This window comes from Pelodiscus sinensis, chromosome 21 (assembly GCF_049634645.1).
Source record: "Pelodiscus sinensis isolate JC-2024 chromosome 21, ASM4963464v1, whole genome shotgun sequence".
NCBI classification, from domain to species: Eukaryota; Metazoa; Chordata; order Testudines; family Trionychidae; genus Pelodiscus; species Pelodiscus sinensis.
In genome coordinates this window covers 20,931,914-20,955,629 of record NC_134731.1, presented here as the reverse complement: position 1 = coordinate 20,955,629, position 23,716 = coordinate 20,931,914, and the positions used below count along the sequence as shown (strand labels likewise).

Below are 23,716 nucleotides of genomic sequence, written 5' to 3'. Positions count from 1 at the left end.
AAACTAGGTTCAACGGGGACAGGTGAGCAAAGCCCACAGGTAAGTGGAGAACACGGAGGCCTGGGAGATGGGCAGGAAATGGGAGGGAGCGTGGGCTATAATGGCAGAGAGAAAGGAGGGTCAGGGCAAAACTGGGAGGCAAGGTCAATTCAGGATCTTAGAAGCCTATATACAAGTGCGAGAAGTATGGGAAATAAGCAGGAAGAACTGGAAGTGCTAATAAATAAGTACAATTATGACATTGTTGGCATCACAGAAACTTGGTGGGATAATACACGTGATTGGAATGTTTGTATAGAAGGGTACAGCTTGCTCAGGAAGGATAGACAGGGAAAAAAGGGAGGAGGTGTTGCCTTATACATTAAAAATGAACACACTTAGACTGAGGTGGAGGTGGGCATAGGAGACAGAAATGTTGAGAGTCTCTGGGTTAGGCTAAAAGGGATTAAAAACAAAGGTGAAGTCATGCTAGGAGTCTACTACAGGCCACCTACCCAGGTGGAAGAAGTGGATGAGGCTTTTTTGAAACAACTAACAAAATCATCCAAAGCCCAAGATTTGGTGGTGAGGGGGGACTTCAACTATCCAGATATATGTTGGGAAAATTACACTGCAGGGCACAGACTATCCAATAAGTTCTTGGACTGCATTGGAGACAATCGATACTGAGAGGAAAAACAACTGAGGAGAGTTGGCAGTTTTTCAAAGGGACATTGTTAAGGGCCCAAAAGCAAGCTATTCTGATGTGTTGGAAAGATGGCAAAAGACCGCCTTGGCTTAACCACGAGATCTTGCATGATCTAACAATAAAAAAGGAGTCATATAAAAAATGGAAAGTAGGACAAATTACAAATGATGAATATAGGCAAACAGCACAAGAATGCAGGGGCAAGATTAGAAAGGCAAAGGCACAGAATGAGCTCAAACTAGCTACGGGAATAAAGGGAAACAAGAAGATGTTTTATAAATACATTAGAAGCAAGAGGAAGACCAAGGAGAGGGTAGGCCCACTGGTCAGTGAGGAGGGGGAAACAGTAACAGGAAACTTGGAAATGGCAGAGATGCTCAATGACTTCTTTGTTTCAGTCTTCACCGAGAAGTCTGAAGGAATGCCTAACATAGTGAATGCTAGTGGAAAGGGGGTAATTTTAGAAGGTAAAATAAAAAAAGAACAAGTTAAAAATCACCTAGAAAAGTTAGATGCCTGCAAGTCACCAGGGCCTGATGAAATGCATCCTAGAATTCTCAAGGAGCTGATAGAGGAGGTATCTGAACCTCTAGCTATCATCTTTGGAAAATCATGGGAGACAGGAGAGATTCCAGAGGACTGGAAAAGGGCAAATATAGTGCCCATCTATAAAAAGGGAAATAAGAACAACCCAGGAAACTACAGACCAGTTAGTTTAACTTCTGTGCCAGGGAAGATAATGGAGCAAGTAATTAAGGAAATCATCTGTAAACACTTGGAAAGTGGCAAGGTGATAGGGAACAGCTAGCATGGATTTGTAAAGAACAAATCATGTCAAACCAATCTGATAGCTTTCTTTAATAGGATAACAAGTCTTGTGGATAAGGAGAAGCGGTGGATGTGGTATACCTAGACTTTAGTAAGGTGTTTGATACGATCTCACATGATATTCTTATCAATAAACTAGGTAAATACAACTTAGATGGGGCTACTATAACGTGGGTGCATAACTGGCTGGATAACCGTACTCAGAGAGTAGTTATTAATGGTTCACAATCCTGCTGGAAAGGTATAACAAGTGGGGTTCCACAGGGGTCTGTTTTGGGACCGTCTCTGTTCAATATCTTCATCAACGATTTAGATTTTGGCATAGAAAGTACGCTTATTAAGTTTGCACCAAGCTGGGAGGGGTTGCGACTAATCTGGAGGATAGGATCATAATTCAAAATGACCTGGACAAATTGGAGAAATGGTCTGAGATAAATAGGATGAAGTTTAATAAAGACAAATGCAAAATGCTCCACTTAGGAAGGAACAATCAGTTTTACACATACAGAATGGAAAGTGACTGCCTAGGAAGAAGTATGGCAGAAAGGGATCTAGAGGTTATAGTGGACCACAAGTTAAATATGAGTCAGCAGTGTGATGCTGTTGCAAAGAAAGCAAACATGATTCTGAGATGTATTAACAGGTGTGTTGTGAGCAAGACACGGGAAGTCATTCCTCCGCTCTACTCTGCGCTGGTTAGGCTTCCGTTGGAGTATTGTGTCCAGTTCTGAGCACCGCATTTCAAGAAAGATGTGGAAAAATTGGAGAGGGTCCAAAGAAGAGCAACGAGAATGATTAAAGGTCTAGAGAACATGACCTATGAGGGAAGGCTGAAGGAATTGGGTTTGTTTAGTTTAGAAAAGAGAAGATTGAGGGGGGACATGATAGTAGTTTTCAGATATCTAAAAGGGTGTCATAAGGAGGAGGGAGAAAACTTGTTCATCTTGGCCTCTGAGGATAGAACAAGAAGCAATGGGCTTAAACTGCAGCAAGGGCGGTTTAGGTTGGACATTAGGAAAAAGTTCCCAACTGTCAGGGTGGTTAAACACTGGAATAAATTGCCCAGGGAGGTTGTGGAATCCCCATCTCTGGAGATATTTAAGAGTAGGTTAGATAAATGTCTATCAGGGATGGTCTAGACAGTATTTGGTCCTGCCATGCGGGCAGGGGACTGGACTCGATGACTCTCGAGGTCCCTACAGTCCTAATATTCTATGATTCTGTGGAGATTCCACAATCTCCCTAAGCAATTTATTCCAATGTTATGCCTATCTCCTCTTGGCACCGAAATACTATTTACAATTATGAAAAGGGTTTAATGTACTATTGTTTAACGGAGCTATAACTAGTCAGTTATTTTAAAAGGAAAGATTGGTCTCTGAATTCCTTCCAATTTGCCGACATATTTCCAGTAATGCGGTGCTGAAAACTAAAGAGAGTATTCCAGGTGCGGTCTCATCAGACAACGCTCTCCAAATACAGAGACCAATTTCAATGGTTAAATATGGTACACAATCACATCCTGGCAATACCATCTAAGTTTTCAGTGTACAAGCAAAAGCAGAACTTTAAAAATGGTTTTTAATATAAGACTTATGGAACAGTGGACTAACATCTATAGCTATCCTGTAGAAAAGTGGGGGTATCCTCTACAAGTCAAAATACAACATTGGAAGTCTAGAATTATGGTTTGTTTAAACAAACCCTTTGTCTTTGGGTCATACTGTGACCTTACATAAGCCAATTTACTTCCCCAGGTTTCAGTCACCCCATTTTTAGAATGGGTTCTATTGTGTGTCTCCCAGTGTTATCATGGGTGTGTGATTCTATCTGTCCATCTGTCTGCAAGTCTGTTTCTTTAAGAACTCCTCCTAAACAGTAAAAGCTAGGACTACCACATTTGGTATGCAGCTTCCACTTAGAATAATAGACTCTGGGACTGGAAGAGACATCAGGAGGTCATTGAGTCCAACCACCTACCCAAAGCAGGACCAACCCCAATTAAATCAACCCAGCCAGGGCTTTGTCAAGCCAAGACTGAAAAACCTCTAGGGATGGAGATTCCACCACCTCCCTAGGGAACCCATTCCAGTGCTTCTCCACCCTCCCAGTGAAATAGTTTTTCCTAATATCCAACCTAAACCTCCCCCACTGAAACTTGAGACCATTGCTCCTCGCTCTGCCATCTGTCGCTACTGTGAACAGCCTTTCTCCATCCTCTATAGAACCTCCCTTCAGGTAGTTAAAGGCTGCTATCCAATCCCCCCTCACTCTTTTCTGTAGACTAAACAAGGCCAAATTCCTCAGCCTCTCCTCGCAGGTCATGTGCTTGTGCTCCAGCCCCCTAATCATTTTTGTTGCCTTCCACTAGACCCTCTCCAATGCGTTCACATCCTTTCCGTAGTGGGGAGCCCAGAACTGGACTCAGTACTCCAGAAGTGGCCTCACCACAGCCGAATAAAGGCGAATAATCACTTCTTTAGATGCTGAATGCAAAATTCTTACACTCTCTAGCAATGTCGTACACCACACGTGGACTGTTTTGTGAATTCAGTGGGAGTTCTGTACTGAGGCCTGGCTGCAGGATCAGGCTGAAGAAAATCTTTACATCGCCAGATGACTTTTAGCTGTGCATCTGGTGATAACGGCATTGGGGATGCTATGCTCAGTAATCTTCGCTCAGGGTGGAATAGTTATCAAGTGGAGTAATGTCAGTCTAATCTTGCTTACCACAGTATATCTCCAGAGCAATCCCATTGAAGTTACATGGATAAAACTCAGATCGGAATCAGACCTACGATGTCTCGAAGTCGCTGATATTGTTCCTGTCTGGCTGTTTCTCTTGCCTCGGTTCTTAAAATAATGGGCACAATATATTCCAGTCCCTTGCTCATATTCTATCACAGGGCTACTCAACACACGGCCCGTGGGTCTCGTGGACCACAGCCTGTTTGTTTGCAGCCCATGGTGCAGTTTGGATTTGGACATGGGGCTCAACATATGGCCCACGGGTGGCAGCCAAAACAAAAAAGCAGTCAATAGAATGGTCTCCTGTTGAGGTGTGTTTTAGTAGTTACATTCCTGGACTGTCATGGCTCATTAAAAGTGCTGCCATATGAGTGGAAATCGGGTGAATGTTGCATTTTATTAATATCAGCAGAACTGACATAAATGGGGCCTGTGTGTTGTGCAGTCTTGCCTTAATCTTTGTATTCATACCCGTCAGTGTGAAAGGAGCTATTTGCATATATTTGCATATATATTTGCATATACATGCAACCACTCTCGAGTTGCAGCCCTCGGCATGTGCTGTGAGTATCATTGTGGCCCCCCGGGGCTTCCAAAGTTGAGTAGCCCTGTTCTATGATTTCATATGTCTCACTATTATTATGAAGCAATATTTGGGTGGTCACAAACACGAAATCCTATGCACCCCAGGATGCTCTATTTTGCCCATCTGCATTTCTCTTTAGAAAGGGAGATATTCAACAGGACTGTGTGTTTTCTAGAACACTGGCAAATGAAAAAATTGATTCATCAATAACTTTGCAAAATGCTTAAAATTTGTGGAGCATTTTATGTTATACATGAATAGCAGGAACTTAGATGTCTTTGATTTTGAATTTATTAGTGTACAAACAAATCTTCCATTTCCATCTCCAAAGAATAAATCATTGGTGATTCACTGTGGGCCTAAATTATTCCTGCCAGTCTTATTCTGTACTGTGCGCCGTACGCTGTGTTGGTGGCGATGAAAGGGGGGAAGAGGAAGAAAAAAAGTTTTATACATGATTCATAAAAATCCTTTCACTAATCACAAGGGACCTGATTCTGGGGGTGCTGAGTCAAATGGCTGTACTCAAACTTTCTGCCTGGTCAGGGCCAGATTCTGAATTCACCTGGAGGCAGAAACTTACAGTCCCAAGGCCCCTGTTTTCCTTATGGAAGGCTACTCTGTGCTGATGGTTTGAGTTCCTGCCGTGCCTACCAAAAGGAAAGCGTGCCAACTTGAAAAAAATTGCTCTCCAAGACAACCCATTACAATATAATCTTCTTCCTCTAGCCCTGACCTGTCTACAGGGGGAGCTGGATAATGCAACATAACCCCCACCTCAAGGTGCAGTTGTTTAAACAGACTGCATCTACAGCGAGAGCAAGGGTTTTGAATGAGGTGAGTGACAGGGGAAGGAGGATTACCTGTTGTGATCCCTCCCTCTGGGGTATCTGGTATTGGCCACTGTCGGCAGACGGGATACTGAGCTGGATGGACCATTGGTCTGACCTAATCTGGCTGTTCTTATGTTCTTACGTTGAGGTGGTAGCAGCCACAGTCCAATGGTATTCTACAGGCAGATGATTTTATTTCTTGGAGAGGGGTACAGACACGCAATCCCACCAGACATTTGCTCTGAGCAAACTAGACCAATGGAAGTGGTAGAATCATAGAATCCTAGAGCTGGAAGAGACCGTAGGAGGTCATCAAGTCCAGCCCCCTGCCCAAGGCAGGACCAATCCCAGCTAAATCATCCCAGCTAGAGCTTTGTCAAGCAGGGACTTGAAAACCTCTAGGGATGGAGATTCCACCCCCTCCCCCCCGGGAACCCATCCCAGTGCTTCCCCACCCTCCTAATGAAATAGTTTTTCCTAATATCCAACCTAGACCTCCCCCACTGCAACTTGAGACCATTGCTCCTTGTTCTGCCACCCGTCACTACTAAGAACAGCCTCTCTCCATCCTCTTTGGAACCTCCCTTCAGGAAGTTGAAGGCTGTTCTCAAATCCCCCCTCACTCTTCTCTTCTGCAGACTAATGAAACCCAAATCCCTCAGTCTCTCCTCATAAGTCATGCGCTCCCTAATCATTTTGGTCACCCTCCGCTGCACCCTCTGCAATGTGTCCACATCCTTTCTACAGTGGGGGGCTCAAAACTGGACACACTATTCCAGATGTGGCCTCACCAGAGCCAAATAAAGGGGAATAATCACTTCTCTGGATCTGCTGGCAATGCTCCTCCTAATGTACCCTGATATGCCATTAGCCTTCTTGGCTACAAGGACATACTGTTGACTCCTATCCAGCTTCTCATCCACTGTAACCCCCAGGTCCTTTTCTGCTGAACTGCTACTTAGCCATTCAGTCCCCAGCCTGTAAAAATGGTCCTAGAGTTTGTTTTTGTAAAGACCCTGTCATTGTGTTTGTCCTCCCAAAGTTCAGCTCTCTGGAGCAGTGTTAAACAATATCTTGTCTTGCCTCCATTCCAGTGAAAGGTCATCACTGGTCCGAGGACAGACAGCTACTATGGACATCTATGTGCACCACCCGGGATGCTAGGGAGAGCCAGGATAGATTCAGCTAATATGGGTCACAGCTAGACAAGCTCTACTGCCAGCTTTCAGCGGTGCTCCCTGTTACGAGAGGGGTGGGGTTTTGGAAAGTCGGCACTTTACGGCAGAGATCCGTCTCTGTACTAACATCTAGGCCCTGTACCATGACGGCCGTGGCTTGTGTTTTCCTGTTTATTCTCAATCCTTCCTAATCAAGTCAACCCTTTCAGCATAACACTTGGGGGCTCTTCCTCTGTGTTTTTCGACGGGAATTCTCCCGGAGCCTAGCCACTTTTCTCTGTGCTCATCTCCTCTGCTTGCACACTTCTCCTGGGATCTCAGCCGCGGTAAGATGTGAGCTTTCCGCTCAGACTGATCCGGGTCAGGAATCCTGCTGGTGTGCGAGAGGTAGAGTGACAAGAAGCAGTGCTGCTCAAAGCAGTATGAGATTGAGCTACATAAAGGAAGCAAGGGGCTATCCACAACGAGATCGTCCCATCAAAGCAGGGGAATCTTATTGGGGGGCAGGGGAATTATTGGCAAGTGGGAATAGACTTGGAGTGCAACTCAGTGAAAGTGTAACGTTCATAAATGACAATGAGGCACCGGGGCTGGTGGCAGCGGGCTCGGCAGGGAGCGAGCACAGCCAACGGACTATGCACCAGCATCAGCATAGGTGAACACCTCAAGAATGCAGGGACAAGGCAGGCTGAAAGCTAATGAAGAAGAGTGCCTGTATAACTGGTGCCAAGTGAAATATGGACCTCTTTGGAGGAAGAGCTGTTGGAGAAGGTTGCAGGGCAGAGGGTGGCTGCAAAGTCTTGTCTGTTAGGTTGGAGAAGAAGGCACAACGGGCTAATATTGACCAGAATATAGCCAAAGTGGCTGAGGGAAGACTCGAGGATGTTATGTCCGAACGGGTCAGTGTCGTCACACCTAATCTATGGCTGTAAGTAAAGGAGGATCCTTCTTCCAATGCAGCTGCTACAGGGAAATATTTCCAGTGAACACTGCCACAGTCCCAGCACACAACACTAGGAGAGGGGCTATGTGAAAGCCGAGCTCACCACAAACTAGCACGCAGCAAGTTAGGCTGTAACGCTCTCGTGTGCTAACTGTGCGCGTGGACCCTGCTGCCCTACACTGAGGCAGTGGCGGGCAATAACCAGCCTGTGGACTGGATGGGGATCACCAGGGTTAGCGCCTGGCAGGCTGCCGGAGCTTTACTTACCTGCGCCTCTGCGGGCACGGCCGCTTGACGCTCCTGTCCACCGCAGATCACCGTTGCTGGCCAATAGGAGCTGCAGGAAGTGACGTGGACTGGGACACTGCTTTCCGCAGCTCCTATTGGCCAGGAATGGTGCTCTGCATCCACCAGGAGCTACAAGTGCTCATGCTCCCAGAGGGGCAGGTAAATAAGGCACCGGTGGCCCTCAAGGGGTCCATCCTGAGGAGCCGTGTCTGGCTTATTGTCACCCCTGCACTAAGGCCTGGTTACTCTGAGAGCACCATGTAGCCACATGCAACAGTAGGAAACAGGCCACGGCCACAATGCAGTGTGTGGCCGATGGTGAAAGGCGCTGGCAGGGAGGAGTAGCAGGAAAAGTACCTGGCAGCAGTGAGGCGGTCGGATGCTACGTCACTAAGCACCGCTTAAGCGTGGAGTGGAATGTGCCCTAAGGTTCTGGCCTTGTGTTACTCACCAGCAATGCTATTCACACCTATACACGGGGGCTGTGCAGAATCTGTTCTCTATTCGCGGCCATGAGTCGAGACATAGTGCAGCACAGGGTAGAGCAAAGTGCACTAGGGGACAGTTAAGTGTGTGGTAGTAGAGTCCCTGGAGACAGTTAACATGCAGTAAGCTACCCCCCCCCCCCCCAGCTCACCACGCACAAAATGTTAGTATAGACAAGTCCCAGGTTTCCTTCTGTTTGTCTGGGAATCAAGTTATTTTCCTCACAGGAGGCGTCAACCTCTGCTCCTTGCTCACAGTTTGAAAACGAGGAGCTCAAAGCCTTTGGCTGCAGCTGCTCAATTATGCCCTGTTAATTTCAATGTCACATCTGAGGGTGAAATATTTGTGGTGCGCAGGGCACAGTCATCAGCATATAGACATTCTAACTCGCTTCCTGCAGTGTGTTTGGCAGCATGTCATGAGCATTTTGATTTAAGGCCGTGCCAGCCAAAAGGGCTTAGTGTAATTTTGAACTGCGCTCCTTTTTCCTGAGCACTTGTTTCTTGGCCATAAATTCTTGGTTCTTGCCTACATTCCCCTGTCTTGCTCATTAATAAAAGGAACAGTGTCAATGGGCAGAAAAAATTAGTGGGCATCCTTCTGTTTGTTAGACTAAGTACTGAAATCTCTGGAGAAATACCATTTTTATCGTTGGTTCTGTGTCATTCAGATTGTCTACCCTGATATACAATTTGGGGGGCTGTTTCAGTTTTTTTCTCTGCCAGAGCACAGACTTTGTGGTCGAATAGGTGGCAATTTAAATATAGAAGCCAGTTACAAAATGCAGATTTGGGTCCAGAGCGATCAGAATGACACTTTTGGACTTCCGCACTCAAGATTGTAGGGGGTGCACATCTGGATTTGCGTTGTTTCAGTCCATGCCTAGTGAAAATTATAAAGCACAATCCTGAAAGTCTTTATTTTGTGGCCTGAGATTCCTTTGTCTGCATAGACATAAAATAATTAGCTAAGGCCTGACACGGACAGCAATTTTGAACCAAAATAACTATTTGGTTTAGAGGGGTAAATTATGTTGGTCTAACCCTTGTGAGGATGCAGTGAAATAACTGGTGTGCCTTATACCAACATTGTTTATTGCACTTTCTTTACAAGAATATGCTATAGTGGTACCGGTTGAAACTCCCCAATCCAGACCTCCCTGGTCTGGCAACACCCCTAGTCTGGCATCTATCAGCAAAGCAACCTCATGGGAGCACTCATGGGACAAATCAGTGGGGTCGGACCAGGCGCTTCACTGGACTAGGGAGCTAGGAGAAACCTGAGCCCCACAGTGGCAGCATAGCCTCCTGGCAGCTGGGGAAAAGCAGAGCTCTGGGCCGGAATTGACTTCCTCTTATCCAGAAAATTCCTTGGTCCAGGACTGGTCAGATTCCAAGGGTGCTGGACCAGGGCAGTTCAAGCTGTGTAAGAACCTTGTGTAAGTGCATCCATAGTACTGGTACAATTACTGCACAAAGTATCAGTGTCAGTGTCTGTGTCCATGGAAAGAGCACACAGTTTTCTGCTGTTGGGAAGAATGTTTCTACGGTATTAGTGAGCATTAACACGTCGTCAAAATCAGATTAGTTTGGGGGTGAGGGACCACATACCTCTCCCCATTAACCAGTCTCACTACACAGCCTTGTTGCCAAACCTACTGCAATAATCAAGGCATGTCTAAAACTTCTCCCCAGATGCTGCTACTCTACTCATGCAAGTACTGCCATCTTGCTCTGGAGCCGTGCATTAGATTTTGGCACATGTGTGATGGGCATAGGTGGAGCACCAGAGTATATTGTTAACACCTTTGTGCAGGGGAAAGATGATCCTTAATTGGAGGCCAAAAGACATTTCCAAAGTGCCAGTTGCACAGCTGAACTTTATTAATCGAATGCTTCAAAGCTGGATAAAAGCTTTTTGGTTCAAAAATATTTTTCCTCCGGATTTTTAATGGGTCCATATGCTTCTGGGTTCTGTCTGGCACCAGCAGTGCCAGCATCCTATGGGGAAAAGCTGTTCCTGGTGTACTTTCAGAAGCAGGAAGTACCAATATACTGACAGACTGAGCATATGACACTTCCAGCCCAATTTCAGCAGACCCGGGCTGTTGGGATAGTTCATCAAAATATCAGGCCCATGGAACGCTGAACTCGGAACCACCTGAAATTCCCCCACTGAGTCACATTCCTGGATTATCAGCAGGTAATGCCGATGTAAAGCAAAGTGATTAAAATGGTTTATTGGGACTCATAAGTAGGAACCCGTATTTTGCATTTGTTACTAAAGACAGGGTGATTGTGCCTGCTTGGGATAATTTGGTGGTGCTTTGTGTTAAGCAGGAGGATGCACTAGGTCAGCATTTTTCAAACTTGGGTTGCAGGGCCGCCAGGGTAAGCCGCTAGCTGGCTACGACTCACGATGTGTGTCACACACCATTTGGACAGGAATCAGGTATCAATTCAAAATGCACAAAAACTGCACTGATTTAAATGAACCCACCTCAAATATTCTGGACACAGACGTGTTTTGGCAAACTCAGGCTGCATTTAAAACTGATTTAGCAAAGAAAGGACGTATTTCCTGCGGTTTGGAGAACTGGTGCCTATCAGTGAATTTGCAAATGGAACTCTCTTGAAGGACATGGTGAGGTCTGTGGCCTGCAGTGGCCCAGGTGTGTGCTGGTGCGGTAGAGCAGACATTTCCGACATCGACAGGAACAGTTTTCCATCTGGATAGGTATATGCCTCCCTGAGAGACTTACAGCTACATCAACAGAATAACGTGTCTATAAATCGAGCTGTATTTACAGTGTTTGTTAGGTCAAACTATGCTGCACAGGAAAGAAAATTTTTCAAAGCCCTGAGCAATGGGGCTTTAGGCTTAATTTAAATCTGCAGGCTAATCTATACCTAAAAATAACGAGTCTAGTAAGTTTCTCTGACTCTGAACTTACTGTAGGAAAGTAAAGGAGACTATTACACTAAACGAGTCATTCTTAAACTTGAAGTGAAAGATCGGCCACCCTACAACTGCAAGGGGGAAAGCAACCCAACATTTAAAATGGGATCGTTTTCAAGTCTGAAACTGGATACAAATACTAAAACCAAAATGACATGAGACACCTTCTGCCAAGCACCTCAGGAAACATTCCCTGTGGAATCACTGATGGATTTCAACAAGAGTTGTTGTTTTCTGATTTAAAAAAAATAGCAAACCCCCACAACGCTAGTCATTCTCAGGCAGGGCAGATAAAAGAATGTCTCTCTAAACCAGGGGTGGGCAATAATTTTAGATGGCGGCTGCCCCGGGGCTTCAGGCAGAAGAGCCGTGCTTCCCCACCCACAGAACCTAATTGGCCAGGGGGTGGGGGAAACACATGAAGTCTTTGCCTTCCCTGCTCCCCCCTCCCTGCAGCAAACTGCCAGCTGTTCTGAACAGCTGGCAGTTCCCTCTAGGCGCTCGCAACCCCTGGCACCAGGAGGAGACTTCACATGCCCCCCCGGCCCCCAGGTTAAGTAGAGTCTGAGGGCGGGGGGAGCACGGGAAGTTTCTTGCTCCCTGCCCCCACCCTGCAAGGGGACGCTGCACTTAAGAGTCGACTTGCAGGCCAGGAGGAGACTTTGCGTGCTCCCCTGCCCCCAGGCCAATCAGAGCCCGGGGGCGGGGGAGCACATGAATTCCCCTCCCCCACCAGGGGCACTCAGCACTTAAAGTCAGCTGCCAGGCCCTTTTTGCCCACCCTTGCTGTAAACCTTTGTGTATTAAGTGGGTGAGGTGAGATGGTTTTAATGGGAATAGTTCCAGAATGCCTGTGTAAAGTAATGCACATTGGGAAAAATAACCCCAACTATACGTACAGTATGATGGGGGCTAATTTGGCTACGACAAATCAGGAAAGATCTTGGAGTTATCGTGGACAGTTCTCTGAAAACTTCCACACAGTGTGCAGCGGCGGTCAAAAAGGCAAATAGGATGCTAGGAATTATTAAGAAAGGGATAGAAAATAAGACCCAGAATATCTTACTGCCCCTGTATAAAACTATGGTACGCCCACATCTGGAATACTGTGTACAGATGTGGTCTCCTCACCTCAAAAAAGATATTTTGGCCTTGGAAAGGGTTCAGAAAAGGGCAACTAAAATGATTAGGGGTTTGGAACGGGTCCCATATGAGGAGAGGTTAAAGAGACTGGGACTTTTCAGTTTAGAAAAGAGGAGACTGAGGGGGGATATGATAGAGGTCTATAAAATCATGAGTGGTGTGGAGAGGGCTGATAAAGAAAAGTTATTTATTAGTTCCCATAATAGAAGAACTAGAGGACACCAAATGAAATTAATGGGTAGCAGGTTTAAAACTAATAAAAGAAAGTTCTTCTTCACACAGCGTGTTGTCAACCTGTGGAACTCCTTGCCAGAGGAGGCTGTGAACGCTAGGACTATAATAGAGTTTAAAGAGAAGCTGGAGAAATTCATGGAGGTTAGGTCCATAAAAGGCTATTAGCCAGGGGATAAAATGGTGTCCTTGGCCTCTGTTTGTCAGAGGCTGGAGAGGGATGGCAGGAGACAAATCGCTTGATCATTGTCTTCAGTCCATCCTCTCTAGGGCACCTGGTGTTGGCCACTGTCGGTAGACAGGATACTGGGCTAGATGGACCTTTGGTCTGACCCAGTACGGCCGTTCTTATGTTCTTATGTGCAAATCTTTGCAGGACTGGGACCTTAAGGGGCTAAATTTTTAGTAGATTAAGCTAAATTCTGCTTTGTGATACTGGTGTAACTGAGCAGAATTTGACGCGCCTGAAGTAGGAACATTAAAACTGGCACGGTTCTCTCTTCTCCGCTCAAGAAAGAGCAGGTTGACTTTTGTGTTAGAGTGAATTCAGGATGATCGATAGTAATTAACTAGTGTTGACGAGATCACTGCAACATTCCAGAGCAATTCATTGGGCTGATTCTGTTACAAAGATGAATACTTCTCTCTCGTAAGGATATGAGCCAGCTAACGAGATCCCTGTCTCCTCGAGAAGCTCTCTGGCATCATTTTATACTAACAATTGTGAAGTCCCCAGAAATGCCATCAGAGAGAAATAGCTACTCTTGAGAGAACTGCCATTTCCCACTGAACCTAAAATGAGTGATCCTATTATTAATTTGATAAAGAAAATCAACTGTCCTGTTCCAAAGAGCCTTTCAGCAGATAAAATCCTCACAATAACCGTCTAACCGTTTTTATAGAGGTGGTTCAATGTGGTGAACCTGTTTCATTCCTTGACATTTCTCATTGCTATCTGTTCGTGGGTGGGTGTGTTTCGGGGGGAAGAGTGTTGGTCTGAGCACCCCGAAATCTCCCTGTTTTCATGCTGTTTCCAGGGACTGAAACAATTCACAGTGGAGCAACTGAATATCAGTTCACCGAGTGGCTCTCACCCATGGATGTCGAAAAAGCTGGTGTTAGCATGAAGAAGTATTGTATCCAATACTTCAGTTAGCATCTGGGGTATTGTGTCAATTCTGGGCCCCCAATTACAGTAAGGATGTGGATGCATTGAAGAAAGTCCAGCAGAGGGCAACCAAAATGTTTAGGGGGCTGCAGCACGTGACTTATGAGGAAAGACTGAGGGATTTGGGCTTATTTAGTATACAGAGGAGAAGAGTGAGGGGGGATTTGATAGCAGCCTTCAACTTCCTGAAGGGAGGTTCCATAGAGGCTGGAGAGAGGCTGTTCTTAGTGGTGACAGAACGCAGAACAATAGTCTAAAGTTGCAGTGGGGGGATCTAGGTTGGATATTAGGAAAAACTATTGTACTAGGAGGGTGGTGAAGCACTGGGATGGGTTCCCAAGGGAGGGGGTGGAATCTCCATCCCTAGAGGTTTTTAAGTTCCAGCTTGACAAAGCCCTGACTGGCTTGATCTAGTTGGGATTGGTCCTGCTTTGGGCAGGAGGTTGGACTTGATGACACCTGAGGTCTCTGCCAACTCACGGATTCTATGATTCTATAAGAACAAGTTGGGTGGTGCCCCCGCCTTCGCCCCCAGCCAGATGGGGCAGCAGATGAAACAGTGAGTGGAAAGGCAAGAGGTGCTCAGTTCTATTCTTACTTCTGACTCCTCAGCCTCTTAACTAAGAGTAGAGATACATTATTTAGTGGGTAGTGAAAGAAAAGAACCATGGAACAAAACCAAAGTAAAAGAGCATTTGGTTTAAAGCAAACTACCACCACAACCCTCTCCCCAAAGAATCCCCTAATCAAGGGGAAGAAAAACTGCCGTGTACTTTTCTACAGTTGCAACATATTGCTTAGCCCGATTCTGAAGTCCACAAAGTGTGACTAAGTTTGCTACTGTGTCATGAGTGCTGGAAAAGGAAGAAAGTGAAAAGGAAACTGGTGGGGATGCCTTACCTTGGTATCGTTCCACAAGCACAAAATTGATGCCAGAATGATTCATGATTCTGATACTGAACTTGAAAAATTGATTACAAGATCTAACTTGTACGGAAATGGGGATTCGTTATATCGAGTAAGAGATCCTGAGTTTTACATCCCCTTCTTAGTCATAAGCGCTGACATTTTCCATGCTTGTAAAGTACTAACAAAATGTACTGCAAACCATATTAGATACCAGCTTAATAGTTCATATTTCAGCACCCCCTCCCTCTCAGACATACAGTAAAGAAGGCTAAGACCCAAATTCTGAGGTTTTCACTCGGTCTTTAAGTAGACCAGTGCTCACTGATGACAATGGGATCTGACCGAATTAAACCTTGGGAAAGGGTCAGCTAGCCTTTCATAACAGAGGAAGAAAGAAAAACTTTTCACCACCTTCAAACTCTGTTTGGCAGTTGCCAGAGTTTTCATTTAAACTCTCCTCTTCAGTGATGATGATGTTTTCAATGTCCTTCATTGTTAAATGGTCCCGAAATGCATGATACAGAATATGTTTGAGCTCTTCCAGCGTTATCCTTTGCATGTCAAACTGTGGGAAGGGAAGAAAGGACTTCAGTTAGTTGGCGTCACTGATAACAAATCTTAAGTGCTTTCGCGACCTTCTCTCCACATCCAAGAAAACCCAATTTGCTACATGCTCATTATTTAAGCATGGGCGAAAGGCTCCAAAGGTTATTTTCTACATTCTTTTCCATACTTCTATGCTGTTCTTTAGAAGGGACATAGAAAAGCACGCATGTGATGTATATACATCACTACCCCTATCATTTCCATGCAGCTCATGGGCCTTTAGGGGCTTGCATGCGCCCAGTAAGCCGAGTTCAGGACGGGTTCTATGAGGGTGTGTCTACATTGCAACACATTTTCAACATAACTAGCGCTATTCTGAAATAACTTAGTACGTGTCTATGCAGCAGGCAGTTATTTCAAAATAGTGTCAAACTGGAGGACTTCTTACTCCAGCTCCTGTAACCCTCATCGTGCGAGGAATAAAGGAAGTCAGAGGAAGAGTGCTCTATTTCGGAATAAGTGCTGTGCAGACACTCCCTATTTCGAAATAAGATAGGCAATTGACGTAGCTCAATTTGCATAGCTTATTGCGAGTTGAGCCTTGCTGTGTAGATGCACCCTGAGAAAACAGCTGGAGCCCTGCCACAACTCGGCAAACCTCCTTTTCAGTAGGATCTCTCTGTTGGGCTGCCTAGCGGCTTTTTGTAGTGCAGTGCCATCTTTCCACGCCCCCTCCCTCTTATTTGTCGTGGATTCTCTTTCTTGAATGCATAATACAGAGAAATGGCATTAATCTTGAAGTATGCTTGACCATAGACAAGGCAGGGGGGTGCTGGTCCCACACAATGTCAGTGCCTATCCTGACACTGTCATTGCTGCAAACATATGCAGAAACCTCTGTGTCTCAGCAGAACACAGTTCCTCACCCTTCTCCACAGGGTATATCTTTGCTTTTGGGTGAGCATCAGTGTTCCCTGTAAGTACCCATAGCTGGCAGCATGGGTTTCTACTGAAGGTGCTCATCCACACATCATAAAATTTATTCTGCACATGGATGGAAAAGAATTAGAGGGAAGACCGGGAATTTATATTCATGTCTGATTGCTTTTTTCTCCATTCATAGATGATGGTTTATAATCTAGAAAATGAACTCATATATATGCAGAATATGCTCAATTCTACATGTATATAGAATAACACTGGCCATTTACATGCAACCTCTGTAGCCGTCTCACCCCTTCAAAAGAAACGCTCACACCCTGAAATGAAACAGAAATCCAGAACGAAACCTCTGACCTAATGCAGTGATTGAGAAAAATAAATTACTGCGTGTGTCTGCTTTTTCCATTAAACACAACTGGCAGCAAGAAATTAGATTTCTTATCCAACAATTTCATAAATCATAGGAGCAAAGGAGAACCCGCCTCTCCAATAATTAGATACATTGAACATGGGAAACAGCTAAGAAATTATATCCCTGTGTTTTCCAGTTAAGACCCTCTTTCCTGACCCCCTTCTCCTCCGCTCATGAAAAATCCTACGCCTTTTAAGCCTATGTGCTAAAACAGCTTCTGAAAGCCTGATACCTTTATTTATATGCAAAAATAATTTTAGATACCGACTCATTGATCTATAAAATTCTAATTAGAATCATTTCTTTTTCATGTGACCTGTAAAATCTGATGCCAACAATGTTATCACAGAGAGAGCAGGAGCAATGGTGAACATTGCAAACTCCACATGTAGCTCCAAAGAGCCCCTGTCTACTGGGATCGGCTGCTTTCCTGTTGGATACATTCTTCAGGGACACCACTCTGCCCTACTAAAAATCCCACCAAAAGCACAGTAGCAGCAATCTATAGGCTTTGCTTGCCCTAGAAGAATCACACACATGCATACATAGTGAAAAATGTCCCATTCATTCTTCCTATTCATAGTCCTATTTCTGAAAGAAATTAGGAGAGGAGTATACACATTTCCTTGCTTACAACACAGTGTTTCTCCTGGCAACTAGAGCTCTGTAAATGTAGGCTAACATGCACTTGGCTACCTCACAGGGGTGTCGGAAGCATTAATTAGTTGATGTTTTTAGAGTGCTTTGAAAACGCAAAGGATTGTTCCAGCGCAAAATGTCCTTTGATCATTTTTACCCCCTTCCGAGGCAGTGTTTTCAAGTCGGCATGGTGCTGAGGCGAATGGCGTTGTAAGTCTGGGGTAAATCCAGAACATCTCTGCTGCTAAATACAGGCAAAATGTAGCTTAGCTAAAGTGCAAGGTGTTACCATGATTCTGTGAAACGTTCAGTGCCCAAAAGTTCAATCCCACACACTGGGAGTACGCTTTCTCACCCATCCCGTAGTTTTGCTTTCCTCTTTTGGTGTGGACAGCTCTTGAGTTAGGGGTTGTGCTTGAGATCACGCCACAGCAAAGCCCTGGTCTTATTGGCACCCTTGAGCCTGCCGAGATGTCTGATAAGCCAATGCAACAATAGTGCGTTTTTGAGATCTTTGTCTCAAAGGGCAATCGCAGACGCCAGGACATGAGTTTTTGCACAGGAATTTCAAAGCTCTCCCTGCCAGAGATTTGCTCCTGTTCTTGTCTGCCCCCGCGCTAGCTCCACCAGTAATCGGGGTGCCGGCAAACACTAGCAAGCACAGCCTGTGAACAGGGCCAGATTAAGGGGGGGGGGGGCTAGCCAGGCAGCTGCCCAGGGCACCAACCTATGGGGTATGCCTGATGGCAGCTGTAGGGGAAGCTGCAATCAGGCGCTGCGTGCCCAGGGCTGGGAGCCGCACGGCGCCCCTTAGAGCTGCAATCAGGCGCTGCGTGCCCAGGGCTGGTAGCCGCACGGCGCCCCTTAGAGCTGAAATCAGGCGCTGCGTGCCCAGGGCTGGTAGCCGCACGGCGCCCCTTAGAGCTGCAATCAGGCGCTGCGTGCCCAGGGCCGGGAGCCACATGGCACCCCTTAGAGCTGCAATCAGGCACCAGGCACCTGGGTTCAGGAGCCACACGGCGCTCCTTAGAGCTGCAATCAGGCGCCGCGCACCCGGGTCCAGGAGCCGCACGGCGCCCCTTAGAGCTGCAATCGGGTGCTGCATGCCCAGGGCTGGGAGCCGCACGGCGCCCCTTAGAGCTGCAATCGGGTGCTGCATGCCCAGGGCTGGGAGCCGCACGGCGCCCCTTAGAGCTGCCATCAGGCGCCGCGTGCCCGATAGCAGCTGTAAGGTGCGCAGTGTGCTGGGGTGCGGGACCGCACATGCGTCGTGCGCCCGCTGCCCGGGGTGCAGGAATGGCTCGGGCCGGCCCTGCCTGTGAACTCCTGGCAGATGCATTCATAAGCACAGATCATGGTCGTTGTGCTAAATCATATGGAACCCGCACGCATGTGTTGGGGAACTTAGAACAGACTGTCTTCTCGTGAGCCCATGGTCACTGGTGTTCTGATTCCCCAGGTGTTTCTGTACCTGCTGGCGGCTCGTACTTATTCCACCCTTTGCCTGAGTCGTCTTTTGCACTGAGAGCATTGTCCATGTGCCTTTTGGGACATTCTAGGGAAAGGGAATCGGGAGGGGGTAGTTTCAGAGATGATGCAAATCAACTTCAAGGACCATGGGTGTCAAAAGCAGTAACGTAAGGGCCCCGAGACACCCCTCAGCACAGAACTAGTGAAGCATGGGCCTAGCCCCAGCCTGTGGGCCATCTAGCCCAATACGCCATCTCAGCATCAGAGGCAGGTGCAAGAAATTTCCCCACGGACAGAGAAGCACATTTGGATAACAACACACTTCTTCCGCAGTGTGGCTGGATTCCACGTCAATGGGCAGCTGGCAAAGGACTCTCTCTCTTGAGGCTCTCTGGAAGAAACCCCGTGGAAGGATTCTGCATTGGCCGTTTCCTTTTGCTGACAGAATACCATTCCGTGGCGGCAGCTCTGCGGCCGTATGAGCATCTGGCACAGGCACTCTCTCTTGTAAGCCTCTCCGCTTCACGTAGCACCCCCTCCCCCTTGTCATACCAGTCCCAGCTGCAGACCCCTGGTTATGTTCCCTGTGGTGGAGCCAGCAGCTGATGGGCAGGTCCAGACTTGTTTTCACTCACAAGAGGGAGTTTATGATTTGAGATGGATAGATCCTGCCTGGTGTCACACTCCCTACCCCCGGTATCCTTCGGACTGAGGGGGGGAGTAGGCAACACCTACTTATCGTGGACAGTTCTCTGAAAACTTCCACGCAGTGTGCAGCGGCGGTCAAAAAGGCAAATAGGATGCTAGGAATTATTAGGAAAAGGATAGAAAATAAGACCCAGAATATCTTACTGCCCCTGTATAAAACTATGGTACGCCCACATCTTGAATACTGTGTCTCTTCACCTCAAAAAAGATATTTTGGCCTTGGAAAGGGTTCAGAAAAGGGCAACTACAATGATTAGGGGTTTGGAACGGGTCCCATATGAGGAGAGGTTAAAGCGACTGGGTCTTTTCAGTTTAGAAAATTGGAGACTGAGGGGGGATATGATAGAGGTCTATAAAATCATGAGTGGTGTGGAGAGGGCCGATAAAGAAAAGTTATTTATTAGTTCCCATAATAGAAGAACTAGAGGACACCAAATGAAATTAATGGGGAGCAGGTTTAAAACTAATAAAAGAAAGTTCTTCTTCACACAGCGTGTAGTCAACCTGTGGAACTCCTTGCCAGAGGAGGCTGTGAAGGCTAGGACTATAATAGAGTTTAAAGAGAAGCTAGATAATTTCATGGAGGTTAGGTCCATAAAAGGCTATTAGCCAGGCGATAAAATGGTGTCCTTGGCCTCTGTTTGTCAGAGGCTGGAGAGGGATGGCAGGAGACAAATCGCTTGATCATTGTCTTCGGTCCACCCTCTCTGGGGCACCTGGTGCTGGCCACTGTCGGCAGACAGGATACTGGGCTAGAAGGACCAAAGGTCCTGACCCAGTACAGACGTTCTTATGTATGTTTTTATGCAACCCACCCGTACAGCACTAGCCTACTGCATCCCTGAGCCCACAAAATGGGTACGTCTAGACTACAGGCTTTTGTCAACAGACGTTTTGTCGACAGATACTGTCGACAACCTGTCAACAAAGAGCATCTAGACTGCATCCAGTTCTGTCAACAAAGCAAGCCGCAGTGTAGACGCAAAGGACAGTGTAGATGCAATAGCGCCTTCTGTCGACAGAACTCTGTCAACAAAAGGCGTTATTCCGTGTAGAATGAGGTTTACAGCCGTCAATAAAACTGCTGAGTTCTGTCGACGTTATGTCGACAGAACTCAGCGGCAGTGTAGACGCAGGTATAGTTTTGTCGACAAAAGTGGACTTTTGTCAACAAAACCCTGTAGTCTAGACACACCCAATGAATCTTTTGCACTGGCATTTCTCTTCCCAAAGGGGTTCTCTGGCTACATCTAGACTACATGCCTCTGTTGAAAGAGGAATGTAAATGAGCCCGATCGAAAGTGTAAATTTAAATATCCCGTGCTTCATTTGCATATTCGTGTCCAATTGCTGTTTTGAAAAAGAATATTTCGAAAGTGAAAGCACAGTCTAGACATGGTTCTTTAAAAAAAACCCTTTTTCGAGAGAACCTGTGTTCCTCTTTTTTTCAGGAGTACAGGTTCTTTCGAAAAAAGTTTTTTTTCTGAAAGAACCGCATCTAGACGGCGGTTTCACTTTTGAAATACACTTTTTTTCGAAACAGCGACCGGATGTGAATATGCAAATGAAGCACAGGATATTTAAATCCACGCTTCATTTGCACTTTCAATCGGGCTCATTTACATTCCTCTTTTGACAGAGGGATGTAGTCTAGACGAGCCCTCTGTGTCAAAGTGAAAAGCTGTTACGTTGGCCATCTGAGGCTGGCTGGAAGCATCTTAGCAGGCCACATACAAGTACTGTGAAGTCCAGAGGGATTTGGGACCCTTTTCGGAGGAGACCTTAAAATTTGAGGTTCTGATTGCTCCGCATTAATGTTAAAAAGGCACCTGCTGCTTTTCTCAAGGGCAGGGATTTGCCTTCATGCCTTTGCCACAATTTCTCCTTCTCCTGTAGCACAGAACACTGTTTCCTCTGCCTATCCTGCGCCTACATCTGTACCACCCCTCTTTCCAGGCCTGTTCCTTGGGGGGCACAGGACCCAACAAGTGAATCCATCACTTCCTGGATTGACTGCTGGCCTGCGGGGTCCGGAGAGGTTGCCCAAATTCACTGTACCCTAGGGTTGGCTCTGCCTCTATTGATCAAGATCCTCTTCTTCTTCCACGGTTCCTAGGACGCCAGCATCTGCAAACACCACAAAGCCGGGTGCCTCGTTCCGTATGTTCTGCGTGTATCCCGGCAGAGGATAAACAAGCAAGGGATCAGTGCCAATGCCTGTCCCAGTCCCACCTGTAACAAGCCCAGTGCTAGGTAATAAAGTATTGGCAGGACCAGGCCTGCGGTTTGTGAAATGTTTCATGATCTTTGGGGATGAAAACTGTTAACAGCAAATGGCAAATGCTTCAGGCTGCTCACAGCTCTGTGTGTTGAGTTTGAGCCCATCCCTTCTGGCCCAGTCAGTCTGAATAAGTCAATGGCAGAGGACATTTCTGGCTAACAAACCTTAATCCACAGTTTCTTGGGTTGCCAAGTGTCTGGTTTTGAACCGGACAGTCTGGGTACGTCTACACTACAGCGCTAGTTTGAACTAACTTAGTTCGAATTAGTTAATTCGAACTAAGCTAATTCGAACTAACGCGTCTAGAACTAAAAACTAGTTCGAACTAGCGTTTTGCTAATTCGAACTAGCAAGTCCACATTGAGTGGACTCTGAACAGGGCTTAAGGATGGCCGGAAACAGTGCCGGCAGGGCATCAGAGGAGGACTTAGAGCGTGGAGATGTTGTCTCAGGCTAGCCGAGGGCTGTGCTTAAAGGGTCCCGACCCCCACCCCGGACAGACAGTTCTCAGGGGTGCCCCGCTTGCAAAGCAGTCCTGGCTTGGATTGCCCGGAGCACCCACACTGGGCACATCATACCACTCGGCCATCAGCCCGGCTGCACTTGCCGCAGGCTGCCATCTGGGGAGAGGGGGTAATTGGGGGGCTGCAGGAGAGCTTCCACCCCCAGAAGCCCACAGAGCCAGCCCAGTCCTCCCCATCGGGGGCTCGTACCCCATTCCTCCCTCACCTCCTTCCACTTACCCTTCCCTAGCCCCCCTTCTTATTGATGTACAAAATAAAGATAACGTTTCTGCCAACATTGACTCTGTCTTTATTGAAAAAAACTGGGGGAGACTGGGAAAAGGAGGTGGGAGAGGGGAAGAGAAAGGCTGGGAGAAGGGAGGGCAACTAACATGATCAGGGGTTGGGAACAGGTCCCATATGAAGAGAGGCTACAGAGACTGGGACTGTTCAGCTTAGAAAAGAGGAGACGGAGGGGGGACAGGATAGAGGTCTCTAAAAGCAGGGGTTGGGTGGAGAGGGTGCATTCAGAAAAGTTCTTCCTGAGTTCCCATAAAGAAGGACTAGAGGACACCAAAGGAAAGGAATGGGTAGCAGGCTTCAAACTAGTAAGAGAAAGTTGTTCTTTTTCACAAAGCAAATAGTTAACCTGCGGAACTCCTTGCTGCAGGAGGCTGTGAAGGCTACAACTAGAACAGAGTTGAAAGGGAAGTGAGATCATGTCATGGAGGCTGGGTCCATGGAGTGCTATTAGCCAGGGGGTAGGAGTGGTGTCCCTGCCCAAGGTTTGTGGAAGGCTGGAGAGGGATGGCACGAGACAAATGGCTTGGTCACTGTCTTCGGTCCATCCCCTCCAGGGTCCCTAGGGTTGGCCGCTGTCGGCAGACAGGCTACTGGGCTAGATGGACCTTTGGTCTGACCCAGGACGGCCATTGTAAGCTCAGGGCTCAGTGTCGGGGGTCTCAGTGGACCCCCTTGATTTTCATGCACACCTGCTCCTGGGTGGCCAGGCTGGCAGCTCTCCTGCCCTAGACGGCCACTTTCCTGTGCCTAGTGCGGAGATCGTGGACGAGGTCCATGATGTCCGCACTAGCCCAGGAAGGTGCCCGCCTCTTGCGGTCCAGGGCAAGCTCCCGGGAGCCGCCAGCCTGGTCCCAGCAAGAGGGGGTGGGCTGGGGGGCATCGGGTGGGTGGCTCTGTGCCGTGCTAGGTGCAGGGTCTGCTGGCT

General features: G+C 46.9%; 1 protein-coding gene across 3 annotated transcripts in view; it reads right to left on the bottom strand.

The window, feature by feature from the left end:
* The window catches only part of CALN1 (calneuron 1), a 319,581-nt gene that overhangs the window by 10,032 nt on the left and 285,833 nt on the right, over positions 1-23,716 (bottom strand). For all 3 annotated transcript variants that reach the window (XM_075905109.1, XM_075905111.1, XM_075905110.1), the window contains one exon: positions 15,399-15,552. In XM_075905109.1, the coding sequence (XP_075761224.1) occupies positions 15,399-15,552 (154 nt within the window). The remainder of the gene's footprint in view (positions 1-15,398; positions 15,553-23,716) is intronic.